Source organism: Uranotaenia lowii, unplaced genomic scaffold (genome assembly GCF_029784155.1).
Source record: "Uranotaenia lowii strain MFRU-FL unplaced genomic scaffold, ASM2978415v1 HiC_scaffold_453, whole genome shotgun sequence".
Lineage (NCBI taxonomy): Eukaryota > Metazoa > Arthropoda > Insecta > Diptera > Culicidae > Uranotaenia > Uranotaenia lowii.
In genome coordinates, this window is record NW_026598371.1 from 1 (window position 1) to 20,210 (window position 20,210).

Consider the following 20,210-nt stretch of genomic DNA (forward strand, 5'->3'; position numbering starts at 1 on the left):
AACGCTGTCGATGATTTGTGAGGAATTCCCAGATTTGCATTACGGTGGGAAGCGAGGAGGTGAGTTATACAATTTTTTTGACAGCTTATCAACAAACTTAACTGATTTAATTTTGATTTTTATACTTCCACAACAGGCGTAGACTTTGAACGCGCCGGATTCGACAGTGACTGGATGAATGCCATCATGGGCCAGGACCAGGATGTGGTAAACATGATGATGCCCTCGACTGATGTGATTGTTCCGGCCAACACCCAGATGGATTCGTCCCAAAACTCCCAGAAGACGCCCCTCTGGATGACCATGATGTATCCGCAAGGGTATGGATTCCGATCGACAACCGGAAGAAACGATATGATTCCTCCGCGGTTCCGCAAAAGTCCCCGGGGTATTGTGGACGAGTGCTGTTTGCAACCCTGCAGTTTGAAGCAGCTGATGGCTTACTGCAAGACGGTGGTAGCCTAAAATGGCTAAAGGTTATATTCGAAAGATCACGGAACTTTGGATCAGTCTATTTTTGTATGTGCCTGCTGTAGAATGCCATAGAACATTAAGAAATTTAGCCTTTATTAATTATGTAAAAGTTTGGGATATAAATCTCATACAGGAGCCGAGCAGCTTTGTGATAGATATTGGTAGACCTCTAAGAGAACTACATACATAATAAGTTATATATGAGATGTTGGCCATTGAAACAGTATTGAATTTAAGTCATATTTTATCAAAGCATTGTTGTAAGCAAAGGTAAATAAATATTTACAAACTTGAAAATCGAAATAAATTTTTGAGTGAAAGAAATTCGCAAACGCACAGTGGGCCAAGAACCACACATTTGCAGTCAAAATTGACTGCAGGCCAGAGGCTTCGTTGTAGCTCATCGCTGTTTTCGACAAAGTTACTTGACTAAATGTATTTGCGCTATCCATTGATGGATTTGGATTAGTTCGACAAAAATGACAAAAATGACAAAAATGACAAAAATGACAAAAATGACAAAAATGACAAAAATGATAAAAATGACAAAAATGACAAAAATGACAAAAATGACAAAAATGACAAAAATGACAAAAATGACAAAAATGACAAAAATGACAAAAATGACAAAAATGACAAAAATGACAAAAATGACAAAAATGACAAAAATGACAAAAATGACAAAAATGACAAAAATGACAAAATGACAAAAATGACAAAAATGACAAAAATGACAAAAATGACGAAAATGACAAAAATGACAAAAATGACAAAAATGACAAAAATGACAAAAATGACAAAAATGACAAAAATGACAAAAATGACAAAAATGACAAAAATGACAAAAATGACAAAAATGACAAAAATGACAAAAATGACAAAAATGACAAAAATGACAAAAATGACAAAAATGACAAAAATGACAAAAATGACAAAAATGACAAAAATGACAAAAATGACAAAAATGACAAAAATGACAAAAATGACAAAAATGACAAAAATGACAAAAATGACAAAAATGACAAAAATGACAAAAATGACAAAAATGACAAAAATGACAAAAATGACAAAAATGACAAAAATGACAAAAATGACAAAAATGACAAAAATGACAAAAATGACAAAAATGACAAAAATGACAAAAATGACAAAAATGACAAAAATGACAAAAATGACAAAAATGACAAAAATGACAAAAATGACAAAAATGACAAAAATGACAAAAATGACAAAAATGACAAAAATGACAAAAATGACAAAAATGACAAAAATGACAGAAATGACGAAAATGACAAAAATGACAAAAATGACAAAAATGACAAAAATGACAAAAATGACAAAAATGACAAAAATGACAAAAATGACAAAAATGACAAAAATGACAAAAATGACAAAAATGACAAAAATGACAAAAATGACAAAAATGACAAAAATGACAAAAATGACAAAAATGACAAAAATGACAAAAATGACAAAAATGACAAAAATGACAAAAATGACAAAAATGACAAAAATGACAAAAATGACAAAAATGACAAAAATGACAAAAATGACAAAAATGACAAAAATGACAAAAATGACAAAAATGACAAAAATGACAAAAATGACAAAAATGACAAAAATGACAAAAATGACAAAAATGACAAAAATGACAAAAATGACAAAAATGACAAAAATGACAAAAATGACAAAAATGACAAAAATGACAAAAATGACAAAAATGACAAAAATGACAAAAATGACAAAAATGACAAAAATGACAAAAATGACAAAAATGACAAAAATGACAAAAATGACAAAAATGACAAAAATGACAAAAATTGCAAAAATTACAAAAATGACAAAAATGACAAAAATGACAAAAATGACAAAAATGACAAAAATGACAAAAATGACAAAAATGACAAAAATGACAAAAATGACAAAAATGACAAAAATGACAAAAATGACAAAAATGACAAAAATGACAAAAATGACAAAAATGACAAAAATGACAAAAATGACAAAAATGACAAAAATGACAAAAATGACAAAAATGACAAAAATGACAAAAATGACAAAAATGACAAAAATGACAAAAATGACAAAAATGACAAAAATGACAAAAATGACAAAAATGACAAAAATGACAAAAATGACAAAAATGACAAAAATGACAAAAATGACAAAAATGACAAAAATGACAAAAATGACAAAAATGACAAAAATGACAAAAATGACAAAAATGACAAAAATGACAAAAATGACAAAAATGACAAAAATGACAAAAATGACAAAAATGACAAAAATGACAAAAATGACAAAAATGACAAAAATGACAAAAATGACAAAAATGACAAAAATGACAAAAATGACAAAAATGACAAAAATGACAAAAATGACAAAAATGACAAAAATGACAAAAATGACAAAAATGACAAAAATGACAAAAATGACAAAAATGACAAAAATGACAAAAATGACAAAAATGACAAAAATGACAAAAATGACAAAAATGACAAAAATGACAAAAATGACAAAAATGACAAAAATGACAAAAATGACAAAAATGACAAAAATGACAAAAATTACAAAAATTACAAAAATTACAAAAATTACAAAAATGACAAAAATGACAAAAATGACAAAAATGACAAAAATGACAAAAATGACAAAAATGACAAAAATGACAAAAATGACAAAAATGACAAAAATGACAAAAATGACAAAAATGACAAAAATGACAAAAATGACAAAAATGACAAAAATGACAAAAATGACAAAAATGACAAAAATGACAAAAATGACAAAAATGACAAAAATGACAAAAATGACAAAAATGACAAAAATGACAAAAATGACAAAAATGACAAAAATGACAAAAATGACAAAAATGACAAAAATGACAAAAATGACAAAAATGACAAAAATGACAAAAATGACAAAAATGACAAAAATGACAAAAATGACAAAAATGACAAAAATGACAAAAATGACAAAAATGACAAAAATGACAAAAATGACAAAAATGACAAAAATGACAAAAATGACAAAAATGACAAAATGACAAAAATGACAAAAATGACAAAAATGACAAAAATGACAAAAATGACAAAAATGACAAAAATGACAAAAATGACAAAAATGACAAAATGACAAAAATGACAAAAATGACAAAAATGACAAAAATGACAAAAATGACAAAAATGACAAAAATGACAAAAATGACAAAAATGACAAAAATGACAAAAATGACAAAAATGACAAAAATGACAAAAATGACAAAAATGACAAAAATGACAAAAATGACAAAAATGACAAAAATGACAAAAATGACAAAAATGACAAAAATGACAAAAATGACAAAAATGACAAAAATGACAAAAATGACAAAAATGACAAAAATGACAAAAATGACAAAAATGACAAAAATGACAAAAATGACAAAAATGACAAAAATGACAAAAATGACAAAAATGACAAAAATGACAAAAATGACAAAAATGACAAAAATGACAAAAATGACAAAAATGACAAAAATGACAAAAATGACAAAAATGACAAAAATGACAAAAATGACAAAAATGACAAAAATGACAAAAATGACAAAAATGACAAAAATGACAAAAATGACAAAAATGACAAAAATGACAAAAATGACAAAAATGACAAAAATGACAAGAATGACAAAAATGAAAAAAATGACAAAAATGACAAGAATGACAAAAATGAAAAAAATGACAAAAATGACAAGAATGACAAAAATGAAAAAAATGACAAAAATGACAAAAATGACAAAAATGACAAAAATGACAAAAATGACAAAAATGACAAAAATGACAAAAATGACAAAAATGACAAAAATGACAAAAATGACAAAAATGACAAAAATGACAAAAATGACAAAAATGACAAAAATGACAAAAATGACAAAAATGACAAAAATGACAAAAATGACAAAAATGACAAAAATGACAAAAATGACAAAAATGACAAAAATGACAAAAATGACAAAAATGACAAAAATGACAAAAATGACAAAAATGACAAAAATGACAAAAATGACAAAAATGACAAAAATGACAAAAATGACAAAAGTGACAAAAATGACAAAAGTTACAAAAATTACAAAAATTACATTTTTGAAATTCGAAATTCAAATTCAGCTAAAAATAATAACAATACCAAAAGTTCACTATTAACAAGATAATAAATTTCTCACATCATTTTCTTACTGATGAATATCACACAAACTCAAAAAAAATTATACTGATAAAATAAATTAAATCCAAACCAATCACAATAAAAGTTTCAAATCAATTATATTTTTGGTTAGTCATTGATAAAATTTTCCAAATGATTATCCTTATCATGAACAAGGAATTGCTTCAAAATAATTTCTAAGCAGTCTAGTTTTTCAAATTTTAGATAAATATTTTTAAAACCTAGATTAAAAAAATAATCTTAATTCTAAAATAAACATCAGATCAGGAGAAAACTAACCACGATAAATTGTTTGTAAAATAATAATAATTGTTTTTTTTTGTTCATCTTAATTTACATTTCCTTTCTTCATTTTCAACTGAAGGGTTGATTGAAAAATTCAGCTGTTTTGTTTAGAATTTGAAAAATAAGATCGCGATTTGAAATGTGAACTTTTGATGAAAAAAATTTGTTTAAGGATTATGTTTTTAGAACACAAAAACTCAGAATTGAAAAACTTAGACAAACTTATCAAAAATATTAAAAAAAAATTAAATAGCTTGACTTTAAAATTCGGTTAATTAACTTTAAAATTAAAAAAAAATTGACTATAAAATTCATAAAATTCGGTAAATTCATGTGAAAATTCAAACAATATATGAAAAAAAAAGATAAGTTTTTGCACATTTCAGAATATATTTTTTTCAATTACACGCCTTACCATTAAAATAACTTATTTATAGAATTTAATTGATAAATCAAAGGAACAGAATTTTGGTGCTTATGTTTTAATGGTTGATTTGGTAGATTTGGTAGGTGTCTTGAACTGGAATATTTGATCAAATTTGGTTTTGATAATTTGGAATTTTAAAATGTGTTTGCTTTAGATGAAATCAATCATTGATAACTGATTAACTATCAAACCTAAATTTGAAAAGAAATCTGATTCTGATTTCGTTATTAAGTATAATTTATCCAAATAGGGAATAATATTTTTATGATGATGATGTTGCATGATCTAAAAGCGTAAAATTCAACAGTTTTAAAAAATGTGGAAAGATGTCATTACAAGTATTTTTGACATTAATGGAGAAAGTAAAAAAAACTTGATTTCATTCACAAATGTTTTGAAACCTGCAAAACAATTAGATTTATGCTTTAAAAAAAAATCTAAATTTCAATTCGGTTTCAAACTTGTTTAAATATTCGTTAGGTGAGGGAAAGTAAACAAATAGAAAACTTCTATTATTTTTTTTCGTAGAACTCATTGAAGTCTTGGGAAAGTTGATAATTGATTCAAAACTTTTATTTTAAAATGTTATGCTTTTGTTTCCAAGTTTTTTTTAAAAAAGCGCAGAACATCCTTAAAAAATTTTAACCTATTTTGTTAAAGTTATTTGAATAACAAAAGCTGATAGAAAATTGCATATTTAGATTCAGGGCCCCAAAATTAATCAAAACTACGTTTTAAATTCATCGCTGATCAAAATCTTTTCAAATTTGATGTTGAGTATTTAGAAAACAAGAAACACAAAATTAAACTGAGATTAAAATGGGTTTTTTGAAGAATATTTCATATCAGCATCACATTTTTAATGACATAAATGATAGTTTTAAATAAAAATTTTTAGTGATAGGGAAGAGGATTAGATTTTAGATTTTTTTTTGCTTATTCTGTTGACCATCGTGAGAGGTAAACGTCTGTTACATAGTTTCCAACTTGTTGATGTATAAAATTAGTATTTGATAAATTGATTTGGAAGTGAAAATTAGTCGTTACACTTAGTAGTAAGTTAGTAGTTAGCAAGTTACACTTCTAAATAAAATCCCATTCTAAAAACGAGGTAGGGTTTTTGTATGTCTTATTTAGAGTTTCAATACAAAAAGTTAATTGAACTGCAATTCAAAATTTACAATTAAAAAATAGTTTCAATTGGTGAACGTCATATAGTATGTGTATGAAACAAGCCTAGGATGATTTAATTTAAACCCCCTCCCCGTTAGCACGGCCTTGAATAGAGGTCTCTCTGATATTCGAAATGTCACCAATAACTGAAAGGACATCAGATGACTTGCCCCTTTAAGGACCAAACCAAACCAAAGAGAATGGGTTCCTGTGAAATCTGGGACAAAACTGTCAAGCAATTTGAAATTGCTTGTTTGATATCGAATCAGATGAAAGTCGAATTTGAGCAAGATATCTTCAAGATAGAGGTTAAAAAACAATGATTTTTAAGCTTTAGCATACTAAACTTTCTATCACACGGTCGGACATTTCATGATAATTTTTTGAAAAATTTGTAAGAAAGGGTGGTGAAAAACAAACAAGAGGAAAAAAAAAGTAGATATTTAAAGGATAAAAAAAAAATTGTTTTTCTTAAATTTTTTTTAAAATCCGTTTTGATTACAAAACTAAAAAAAAAATCACAGAAAAATTTGAGTTTTTAATTTTATTTAGCGAACAATTAGAGTTAACCCGGCATAATCTGGGAAATTTTGAACAATATCTGGGCATCCGAGCCCGATTCAACTCATCTCAAATTCTTTATTGAATTTATGGACAAGCCTGGATACATCAAGAAAATCTGGAATAATCGGTAATCAAAGAATAAAGATATCTACAGTGAAAGATTCATGTTTACACCTAAGATGTTTTACCTCAAGTATAAGTTTTTGATGATTGTGAAGCTTTTTCAACAAACTTTTGGATATATTATAAATTATCCAAAAACATTTGAAAAATTTGACAATTATGACATGACAATTTCGTCGCCAAAAATTCGTCCGGCCGATTATTCGTTACATCTCTAGTATTTTAAAATTTGAAAAAATTTAGTCACTTTAAAAGCAACGACGCAAATTAATTTTGAGATTTGAGCTCTTAATGATTGAATTATTAGTACACCCATAGAAGTGGTTGCAAAAATCCAACGCCTATTTAGCAAACTCTGTGTCGAAAGTGCGCTAAAAAGTGTACCAAAGATGATATGACTGCAAAAGCACTACTGGCATGAAGACTTGAGCTCCCAAGCAAAATGATACATGACAACTAGATTGAAGCGAAACAAGAAAAACATTTTATGGAATTTTCATTATTTGAGTGAACGAAATGTTCCCAAGATGGTTTGAAGTCCTTCTTACCTCCCATGCACTTTGGGAATGGAACAAAATCTGGCATGGTAGGATATTTGCATACGGAAAAAGACCCTACACAGCAAAAAATTTCTAAAAGTATACGCAATCTAAAACACGAGCGATCTATTTTTTCACAAGTGTAATTCAAAAAAGATGTAATTTTCAACACCTTTTGATGTAATTTTAGTCTTTTTTCACAAAGTGAATAGAAATAAATTGTTTTGGTTTAAAATTACATTCCGTAATGCAAAGTTCAAACGATCGATGAAATTTATATCACAAATAGTGTAAATTTATATTTGTTCAATAAGATATTACAAGTAAGATCTAAAATTACATCGAAAACTATGTGAAACATAACAGATGCAATGTTTTTCGCGGAAAACGTTTGTTTACTTTTGACTCGAGATGGTGGTTCTTCTATGATTAGCCAAAGTCGCTCGGAAGTCTCGGTTGCATTCCGCCCAGGCAAAATTTTGTCGGATATGTGTATTATGAAGTGGTAAGTGAAATGAAATAAAAACATTGTAAGTATTTTAATGAGAAATTATAAAAATTCTATTTGAATTACAGAAACAGCCAATTTTCGAGAATCGACCTGGAAATTGGTGTGATCAAAGGTCAAGGGTGTAATAATCATAATAGTCCGGTATACAATGGTTGACCCGTAAAAATACTAAAAATTCATCAGATACAACATCTCCAGCCTAGCCCTGTGTTGGGAAGAAGAATACAATAATTATTCTCGTGTTAGTGGGTGACCGTTTTTTGTTAAGTATTATTTAGTAAATATATACCACATGAAAATTAGATCCCATAATTTTTTAATTAATTAGAATCGCAACACTGAAAACCTGATATTTTTAATGAATATTTTTTAATATTAACGATGGAAAGGCTTAAAATATACATGCCTGTGTATTTTTACACGCAGCTTTCTTCATCGGTTTTCGTGCATCGATTTCGATCTAAATTTACACGCTCCCAAAATTACATCATTGAAAAAAATACACAGTGGTAGAATTTTAGATCAAAATCGATGTTCCGTTTTCGTGCATCGTTTTCAATCTAAAATTACACGAATTTTTCTTGCTGTGTATGGTTCTTTAAAACTCCTCCCTGATTCCAGTGAACAAATTGGAAAAAGGAATGAGACCACCACAGTTTTTTAAGATGTCGAAAATTAATCAGTCGATAGGCACCACATTTTGTATGGGATTGTATCTTGATACAAGTAATGTTTTTGAATTATTTGGGACCCTTCCCTTATTCCATTGAGTTAGATAGGAAAAGGAGACGGGTGCACCATACATCTATAGAATACGAAAAAAACTAACTTTAGTTGGCAAGGGTTTTTTTGGTATTGAGACATGTTTCTATGCTTATTCGGGATCCCTCTCTTATTCCAGTAAGTGGATGAATAGGGAAATAGGGGGCTTTTATAGATTTTTTTTTCCAAAACTAGATAAAATTATATGCAAATGGGGCCAATTTTGTCATAGGAAAGTATATTAAGATAAGCATTTTAGATTCCTTTTTTTTTTGGTGGAGAGATAGAAAATCGAGAAGGGTATATCTATACTTTAAAAAAAAAACTCGAGAAATTTGCAAATTTTGCATAGAAAGGTTTTGGGTACGAGAAATGTTTTCTTGATTATAAATCAGGGGGACTTTCACATTTTTTTTAAGAACTTGAAAACTAATTAAGCAAATGGAACAAAATTTTCAATGGGAGAGGAGTTTTATACAAGAAAAATGTTTTTTTTTGCAGAATTTAGGAGCTTATGAATAAATAAATACTGTGTCATAATTTAAGACATATAATAATAATGGGAAAAAACAATTAGGTCACGGTTTGAGAACAGAAAAAATTGAGAAAATTAGAATTAATCTCTTCTGTATTGCAATTTAAAACTTATGTTACAACTTTTAATTTAAGGGTATTTACAATAATGTGTGAATTTAACTCTAAAATATTGACCTAACCAATTTAAATTATCAAAATTTCCATCAATTTTACAAGGTGTGGTAAAACACACCGGGTCAGCGAGTAACCAATAAACTTCCTTTTTTAATGACTTTCTTTGTTAAACCAATGCAGGGCCGTAGCAAGAACTACCTCATAAGGGGGGTTTTGGTGTCAAATTTTTTCCTAGAACATTTTTGCTTGAAAAATGCATACATAAAGAATAGTGAAAAAAGTGATACTAAAAGTTTCTCATTATTCGGGTTCAGGTTCTTATATATTAATAGTTATTCATTAAATCATAAATTTCGAAAATAGATCCTATAAGTAATAATTTTTTTTTTGAATTTTTCAAAATGAATAAGGGATCTTGAAGGCTTTTTTTTGAAAAAAAACTTATTTGGGGTTTAAAACTGATTTATTTTTAGCTCTTGTATACGCTATACATTCAGATTTTAGTTAATTTTTTTGTTGGAAGTAGGGTAAATGAGCCTAATTTCGCTATATTTTGTCAGAGGTTTTTAGATTTGATATTATTGCGCCGAATCTTTAATATTTAGATATACAATTCCAAATTTTTTTCTGAACTCTGTTTTGGTTTGAAATAATCATTTCAAGCCTTAATTTACGAAAAATATCATGTTTTATAAAGTGTGTCGAAGTTCCTAATATGGCACTAATTGTTCCTAATGTTAACATATGGGTGTTCCTAATGTTAACCTATGAGGAAAAATGTATTCGCGTACCCAAATATTACACTTTTTGTTCCTGATTTTGCATATGAGTCTGTTTTTTTATTACTTTAAAAAGAAAAATCTTAAAACTCACCATTTTATAAATATAACAACGATTTGAATATGAATAGGGAAATAAGAACTTTTTAAATCCTACACAATATTCCTTTACGTTAGTTTTGAAGAAAATAGTGAATATTGAGCTCATTTAAATTCAAACTTTACCTTTTCCAATGGATACATTTATTATATTTCAAAAAGTAGAAAATTAATTGTAATGGATACAAATAAGTTCAGTTAAACAAAGCATCATGCAACAGCATTGTTAGTGCAACATTTGGGTACCACAACACTTATTTAACTTTCATTTTAATATAATTGATTAAAATTATCATTTAATGATAAAAAAAGCGATGACGCCATAGTTTCTCACATCGTGAGAGAGTTTAATGAAGTTTTTGAATCTCATAGAAAATTCGAAACATCGAAATTGTTACATTTTTGATGCCGTATAAAACTTTACACAATGGGACGGATCGACTTAGTGATATTACCTACAAACTTTATATGGAACTTATTATCCTATATCAACACTGTTGGTGTATGAATATTTTTTGAAAAATCATTTAATTTTTTAAAATAAATATTTTTAAAATTTCGTTACTAGTCTGGGCTAAAATGCATCGACATGCAGTTCAATGATTCACAGTTTAAATCTTGTTTCCATATGCTAGAATATGATGTAAAATTTTTGTAGTATTATTTATCCCTAAATGCATCAGCACCCTTCTGCTTTCTTTTAAAAGAAAAAATATAAACTTTAATTCTAACAAAAGCTTAAATAACTGCAGATCGTGCTTATGCGTAACAACATCACAAATATGTCAAAAACTTTAAAAAAAATTTTGTTTGATTTTTCATTAAGAACAAAGGATTTTGCAACTTAGATAACTCTTTTTCTAAGTAGGCTGAAAATCAAATGTTATGTAAATTTAAAAATAACTGGTGAAACCAATTATTTTTCTGACAACGTTAATTTGATGTGCCATTAACCTTAAAACTTTTGATGTACAAACGGTAGGATTATCAGTGGACATTAGGGTTTAAGAAGCAATTGAAGTTGAAAAGTGTTGCATGATGCCCCAAAAGACGGTATACAACGTATTTTATTGAGATTTTTTTTTAAATTTTTCCTTTCGATTCTGTTCTCGTTAAGAAGCTCTCTGTAACTTGATGGTTTCCTTTTCTGTCGCGAAAGGTGCGTTCCTTACAACCTGGCGAAAATATTTTTTCAACATTTTAAGCTTTGAGATATACTGAAGTAAAAAAAAATCATGTTTTATTAGCTCAAAACAGTTTATTTTAACAGATTGTTGAAAATTATGTTAAAACACAATTTTTTCAATCAAAATTATTTCAAATACATTCTATGACTTTGATATAGTTTGGAAAACTTTGACTTTGTCCATAATTAGGAACACATTGAAAATAGTGTTCCTAATTGTGGACATATGCTTTTTTTAGTTTTTACACGAACAAAACATCGTTCTAACATACTTATTACTTAAATCATGATAAAAAACAATCCGACAAAAAATTTCAAAAAAATCTGTTGACAAATTCAGCTTTAATCTTCTATTTCTAAACAGGTTTTTTTTTTAAAGAAATTTGCTAACAATTCCATTCAATTTGGACATACTTGGAAACAATCCGGATTTTACGAAAAATCTTGTGAATTAGAAAGCTAATTTGTTTGTAAAATGAAAGTTCACATGATCCTTTACATTATCATTTTTTTGATAATTGTGATAAGTGAAAAATAACGTCAAAAACAGGCAAAATCGAACAGTATGTTAACATTAGGTACACATGCCACATTAGGAACACTTACCCTATCGACAATAAAAAAAAAGATAAACAACAAACAAATAAAATGTATTTCCTGAACCCGAAGATAAAGTACAAGTTATTTTATCAACATTAATTTATCCTTGATAATTTATTTCATTATTGTAATCCTGTGAAAAATTGAAACTTGGATTTTTCAAGGAACGCAATTTAGAAAATGAGTTAAGATCTTATTTTATAACCGTGGTTTTCCCTGTTTTGTGTTTTGTTTTGGAAAATTTTGGATTTTAATTTCAAATTCTGCATTTTTAACCTGAATACAAATTTGAAATTCCTATTCTGACTGAAAATTACGGATGATGAAACTCTAATACTTCATTTTAAGATCACCATTATGGAATTTTAAAAGTTTCAATTCGGCATAAGAATTAAGAATAAAAATTTCAAATCCAAATTTAAAAAATGGTTTGTTATTTTAAATATTCTTTCAATATTCCGGAATGATGAGTTTCGAACATTCGAACAAAACCAAGATTCGGATCATGATTTTGTCTCAATACTCTCAATGATGAATCAAACTGAGAATCAAGAAATATATGGATTCATATTCCAAAATCCGGCCACGGATAAGAAATTTAGATTTATGAAAAAAAATTGTATCAGAGCATTGGATATTATTCAAATCTTCAAATTCAAATTTCCGCACTTATCCGGGCAGGGAAAGTCTGGACTATTTTATCAAAAATCCTTGCAAAATCCGGGCACACGATTTCATAGTTTACAACCCAAAATCTGGGTAATATCCACACAAATTTAGGAATTCTTCATTAAAAATCAAGAAGAAACTACTCTAAAAGAAGTTTGTTTTCATCGAAACACATCAGCCAGTGTATTTGGATAAACTGTGTTAAAAAAAAATGTTTTGGACGCAATATACAAAATTGTTATCACGCAATTAAAATTTTTCTTTGTATTTGCAAATAAGTAAAAACTGTCGGTCAAAATCCGGGCAATCAGGCAACCTTAACGAATCTAATCTTATTGAAAATTCGATATTGGAGACTAATGACTGTACCCAAAATTAATGCACCAAATTCTTGTGTGATCAACTTTTGATTGCGTTTTTCGAGTACAGTCCAGTACAGTACAGATTATACAACAAGTGAGAAATTGTTGGAAAATCTTCAGTAGAATTGTAGACCTGGGATAAGATTTCAAGGTTTTAGTTTTAGTTCTGAGTCGAGATTGTTACTCTTGATTAACTTGAGTCGTTCATCGAAATTACATTATGAATTTAAAATTTCAAGTTTAAAGAAGAACATTTTCCTTGACATTTTAAGATCCTCATGGGAGGGGGGGGGGGGGGGGGGGGGTGCCGCTTAGTTTACTGCGAAGTGTTTTCGACTCGCTGAGCGTTCAAAACATCGATCACTCGAAAACAGCATGATGAACATAGTTCACTCGGCGTGGTAAACAACTTATTTACTTCACCCCATCGATAGATTCATTTTCACAACCTGATACCTACCTACTTACAGATTAGGATCTATCGTTTCTAGGTAAAATTGCTGGAAACCAAACAGACAACAACCACTAAACTGTTCCTACTCGATTAGTTTTCCATGCAAAACATTTTTGAAACTGACCTCTTGTTTCCACAATTGATAGATGAGAGGAAAATATACAACTTCAACACCCACCTATTGACTTTTTGCTTTTTAGGTTTAAAAATTATGGGATCATCTAGGAACAAGTGAACTCGAGCTCATCAATTTTATAACAGAAAGTCATTTGAAAATAAAAAAAACACTTTATTTCAAATAGAGAACCCAGTAGCCTATTTAAACATCGTCGAAATCTGATTATCATCAGTTCCGAAACAAGGTTCGTTCTTTACTCATCGGCTTCTGGATAAAATCCACGTTCTTTGGTGTTTTTGGATGGACTCACAATCGCTCGACTTACCCTAAACTTTCGGTAGGTAGTCTTGACCTCTGTGTTTTTGTATCGAGTCCGCCTTCACATGAGATTTCCGTTTGTTTTTTGTGTGTTTCTCTCATGAATCTATTTCGGGCTTTCCTCCCATTCCAAAAATAGTTAGCCACAGCCTGATAGCCTCAAGAGCCGGTGGGGAGAGGTCGGTAACATTTTGACCACATCGTCGAATTTAGCTACGCCCGGCGTACTCGCACACCTTTTGCTCAGGTAAAACAAACAGAAACATAAAAAAAAAATCATTTCTGGAACCGTAGTAAAACGTCATTTGCTTTCATGCCTCTCGAGAAGAAAGTTTTGAAAATTAGCCATGGACGAACGACGGATTGTTTGTCAACACAGGTCGCATCTTAAAGTCATCAGGCTGATGGTGGTTTTGGTAATTGTTTTATCCGTTGCGGTAGAAAGTGCACCTGGGTACAGATTTTGTGAGCAGCAGTTGCAAGTTGTCATGACCATGGTTTGTGATAGTAGTAAGTAATTTGATTGGTTTTATATCGTCTTTTTGGATCTAAAAAAAATTATTCTCTTTCAGCTGAAGATTCTGTAGAGACGAATCGAACTGCGAGTCAAAAAGGCACTCGATTGGTACAAACTGAATTTAATCCGCAAAAGTTTAAGCCCGGATTCGAGGAATGCTGTTTCAGAACGTGTACCTATGCGGAATTGGAAAAATATTGCAAGTGATACATATTTTATTTAAATTTCTTAATGCTCAAAAGATCTGTGACCTTGGCCCGAACTATAAAAAAATTTTGAACATATACATATTTTAAACTAAATACTGACTAATTTTTCATATCACATTACATTTGTTCTTGTAAAATACCTAATTTCTTGCCAAAATTTTCAAAACAAAAATGACATGATATAAATTTGCGCAACACATAATGCTATTCTTCAAAGCTCAGGATGGATAAACCAATTCGATGAACCTGTAATGAACCGTAATCTGGGGTAAGATTGATCACTTTTTTTCAATATTTTTCGATTGTTATTTCTGTTAAGGAGAATGTGGCATGTTTCATATTTTTTAAACCAGTACTGGACTCTTATAAACGTAAAACAAGGTTGCAGAAATTTATAAGATAACTTTAAATTTGATTTAAAAACCGATTTCGCCTTTGTTTAGAATTTGATGCTTAGGGGTAGCATTGATCAGTCTCTATTTTGACGGTTTGAACGAGTTTTCTTGATCATAAAGGAAACAAAACATCTTCATAATATTTACGAATGTTAGTTTATTTATTGCTAAGGCAGTTCCGAGCAAATTCAAATGATATAAATTTAATATTGGAAAATTGAAAACATTTCAGTGGCTCTGAGATACTAAATTTGTAACTTTTGGTCCAGTGAATCCTGAAATATACAATGCCGAATTTCGATGTTTCTTGTTTTAGATCTCTTCGCGGTCCAAAAAATACATCATCGTGGTCATGGGTGGCAAAACTCCTCAGATCGGCTTGTCCAGTGAAAGAGAGTGCAATTTTTTTCGTCTGCTCCCCCAATCGGTGCGGGGAGAGATAAATCGCACTGAAATGAAGAGTGAGATTGTCAACACATAAGAGTGAGCGAGAGCATTCATATCCGCTGATGAAGAGAATTCCCTTCTCCGGAAAAATCGGTTGCGCAATGTGCTGAGGAGAATTCGAGAGCTAACTCAGTTTATTCTTGGTACATTCACGAGAAAAGATGCTACTTTCCGAATCAAAGCTCCCAGCGGTGTCCTGATTTTCTAGAAGCCGTCCTGATCTTAATTGCAATTGATTTTGCAATAAAAACAGTTTAACCTCTTAAACCAATGGTAATCTTCGGTTCAGATGATATTTGAACGGTGTTTTTCGGTATAAACTAAAAGCCACCTAACTTCATATCTCTTCTGCTGCATAAATTAAGGCGTATACTGCACCGCTATTTCGCCTTAATTTATGCAATCTAAGAAGAGCTGCATTTCATTTCCACCAATCTAATGGGGTCCTGAAAAATCCTGGTTTTTGTTCTTCGCGGTGTCCTAATTTTTTGATGAAACCACCTGTCACCTCTTCTTCGAACGCTACCTTTTGCAAAAAAAAAATCAAAACGGCTAATAGCAGTAGGCATGGTAGCGGAGTAGAAATTGTTTATATTTTGTCTACGTTGTGTGGTGGGAGTCTAAATAATTTTTTTCTTCTTTACTCTGAAGTGTATGACTGAAACACAGAATGTTTAGAATTCTCTTTCTCCCAGTCGGATGCAAATGCTCTCACACTTGCCGTCCGAGTCACATACAGCTCGTGTAAACTCGGGTAATGAGTGGAGCACGATCAGCGAAAGAGGATTACACTCGGAAGCCGAACTGAAAACAGTGTTGGTTTCTCCCGGCTCTTTGTTGTTTGAGAAGAGCCGACCAACCCTGATCGTGGTCCTTAATGTGTTAAGGCCGAACAACAATTAAAATCGAAAGATAGACAATGATGCTGCATAAATTGAGGAGCTAAATTTTTTAAACATTACGTATACAATTTTAACTACAAATAAGTGAAATTTTGCCTTCATTCAACTCCCTAGGCCCTCGCACTATTCCCCTTTATTTTTTTCCTTCAAATTCTACCATTTGATAGGATTTCTAGCCTTTTGTCTTTGACTGGATTACTCTTGGAAAATGTCCCTATTTTTTAATATAAAAATTTACCTCAAAATGCAACAAAAACTACACCAAAACTATACATTTTCTAACGAAAAAAGTTGAACTGTCACATATATCAACCTGCTACTTCTAAACGGTTTGATTCCATCAGAAAGGGTGTTTGTTTGTGATTTGAAATCACATTTTTACTTACATTTGAAAGTTTCAAAAACAAACCAAATTTTTCCCAATTAGAAACTCAACTTATAGGTTTTTGAATGTAGAAAAAAGTTTTGAGATACTTTAATTTTAGACTTAGTTATTGGTGATTATGTGGAAAAATTTCATGTTGATCCGGTGATCAATGTTACCCCGTTTTACAATACCTTTATATAGTTGTTTTGCAATAGCATACATTGAATTAAATCGGGCGATAAAATATATAGGGTGTATCCAACCACTTTTATTCATTAGGGTCTTGATAAAAGCTACTGAAATTTCTAATGAAAAGTTAAAGAAAATCCAATTGATTCTAGCACTTTGTTTCGGTTGTTGAAACTCCAGCTGAAACTTAGTACTGGAAGATCCAATAAATTCTGTAAGGCAGTCACCCGTACTAAAGCGTAAAAGAAGATCCAATAACTTTTATCAAATTTAAACCCTTTCAATAATAATGATTCTGAAAAGGAGATTATTCGTCCAGGGATCAGAAAAGCTGAAACCAAAATACTGGTTGGTAGTTTATTCTGCTCTGCAATGCAATAAAATAATTTAAACTTTGTCATTATTTTTATTTAAGAAAAAGCAAGATTCATTTTTTTTAATTTAGAACGATAATATTTTTTCTCCAGCTCCAGTAGCGGACCATTTATATGAGGGGGAAACTTTAATGGCAGCTTCGTGTGGCTCAATTACTTAAACATTTAGCTTGGTTAGAGGACTTGATTTTGGCTTTCACAATACCAGATGTATATTAGACTGGTTTATAACAATTAAAATCCTTATTTTCGACGACCCTTCACATTGGTACTATTAAACGAAAAAAAAAATGACTTTCTGAAAGTTTCAGCTTAATTGGCTGAAGCACGTTGTATGGAGATTCTCGATAAAATGTACAAACATCTACATACATCCACTTTTTATGTTGTAAAATATGCCTCCAGCATGCTTTGTAGCTCAGAATTGCAGAATTCATAGTTTAAACAATTAGAAACAATTGAATGTGTGATTTTTTCGCATTTTGTTGATATTTCGTGCACGAAATTTAAAAAAAATAGCAAATTTATTGATTGACTCATAGGCCTCCAAAAATGTCAAGCAAAGTGTTCTTCTCTAAACTCCAAATTTTAAATTCCTAATAAAATTTTTACCCAGGCTAACAATTCTACTACAGTTTTTAGAAAATTTGCCCACTTGTTGAAAGATATTTAAGAACTATAGGTGCTCGAAATTCATGCTTAAAATTTTATTCTGAATAACTTTTGATTGCGTAAACGGAATTCAATGAAATTTTCTACAAAGTTAGCTAGTGTTGTATTGCTTACGTTAACTAAATTTGGCGACAATCTGTCAGCCCCGAGATTTCTCGGCCCGGTTAAGTGCGAAAAAATATCTGGTTAGCTTAGGCTGTGACCATTCCGGATGTTCTAGTTCCAAATTAGATTATAATAAACGAAATCCGTAGCCTGTGATCGGATGTGGATCCTGTACCTAGTATATTATTCTTGATTTGCAATTCGGATCATCATTGGGACCAAATCCTGATACGAATCTTGGTTTAGCATTTCAAACTAAAATTATATTCACTGTTGTATGATGATTTCGACTATGTGTTTTATGCCGTTTTCGTTTTTCTCCACTGGCGCGGGGCAAAACTGTCTCAGAATAAACAAACAGAATCGTCACCCGGGACGATGCAAATATATGGTTGCTATAGTCAACCTTATGCTGACCCCCAACACTGCCAACTTTTACAGGTTGCAACCGCCTGCTTGAGGTTCAAACCTCGGGCAAAACTGGTGGACTTCTGAATTAATAAACGAACACAATAACAGCAGTTAGGGCAAAACTCGTGGATAACTAGGTTGTCACTGGCAATAAACGAAAACACTCTTAGTGTACAAATAACGGCAAATCAGTCCAATTTTGTTTTTATAAACGACGTTTCAGTGTTTATTTACGCCATCATCAGGGATTGAAGTTGTCGTTTATTACTAGTTTTTTTTTTGTAAAAACGTACTGTCCGGATAATTTGAAGTAGAATCAAATAAAAACTCATAATTTTTCTCTAAAACTTTCTATGAGAAGCACTGTTGTGTACTTTCAGGCGGTACTCTTGTTTTGCAATGATTCTTCTTATGTTTTTATTTTATTTGATAGAACCGATCGAAGTTTAAATTTTCAATTGATTCTACATCACATAATCCGGACAGTACATTTTTACAAAAAAAAAACAAGAAATAAACGTCAACTTTGATCCCTGATGATGGTGTCAACAAACACCGTAACGTCGGAATAAAATAAACGTCGTTCATAAAAATGAAATAAGACTGATTTGCCTCTATATGAACATTAGATTCACGTTTCATGTTCGAAACTCATTATTTCGGAATACGAAAAGAAAATATTTAAAGTTGCCATCCATTTTTAAGATTTCGATTTAAAATTTTAACCCTTAAACCTTACGCAGAATTCAAACATAAAAAAGTTCCACAGTGAAGATCCCAACTGGAAATACCAGGGACAGTTTCATCAATCGGAATTTCCATTCAGATTCACGAGTTGAATAACAAAGGCATAATTGAACTAAAAAAACTGAGGTTCATTTTTAATGTGAAATCGGGCGCTGAATCCGAAAATGAAATTCAAAAAATTTCCAGGAGAACAGTTTTTGCGTTATGCTCTAATTATGAACATTTGAAAAAATAAAAAAAAAGTACTTTTTAGTAAAATATCTCGAATTGCAGAACAGGAATTTGAAATCTCTTTTTTGCATATTAAAGGTGAATAAATTTTCTATCGATCATTTGAACTTTTTTTTGCGAAAAATCAACAGTATTGTCGATAATCGTGACTTTATGATGGAAAAATTTATATAAAAAACGCATTTTTTTAGAAAAAAAATTGTTGCAGCGGATGTTTTAGACTCGATGGTAACATTTTAAAAATCTGATTTTCTAACGACCTTGAATGGCAATTCAAAACAGATGTTTCAAGTAGTTATTTATCAAAATCGGTTGAAAATTGAAGAAATTATGGTTACTTTACCGTA

General features: G+C 30.0%; 1 protein-coding gene and 1 long non-coding RNA gene across 3 annotated transcripts; both read left to right on the plus strand.

The window, feature by feature from the left end:
- Window positions 1–4: 4 nt before the first annotated feature.
- LOC129760121 (uncharacterized) lies at window positions 5–771 on the plus strand (the record flags this gene model as incomplete). Its single annotated transcript, XM_055757705.1, has 2 exons — window positions 5–59; window positions 137–771. Coding segments are annotated over 2 exons (384 nt in total), but the record flags the coding sequence as incomplete, so codon positions are not given.
- A 13,430-nt stretch (window positions 772–14,201) lies between these two features.
- On the plus strand, window positions 14,202–15,116 carry LOC129760119 (uncharacterized). 2 transcript variants are annotated; one of them, XR_008740302.1, is made up of 4 exons: window positions 14,202–14,316; window positions 14,437–14,544; window positions 14,626–14,807; window positions 14,870–15,116. It is a non-coding gene; the product is annotated as an uncharacterized LOC129760119 (long non-coding RNA). The 2 variants fall into 2 exon arrangements; XR_008740301.1 differs by lacking the exons at window positions 14,202–14,316; window positions 14,437–14,544 and having other exon boundaries at window positions 14,560–14,807.
- The last annotated feature ends 5,094 nt before the right edge of the window (window positions 15,117–20,210 follow it).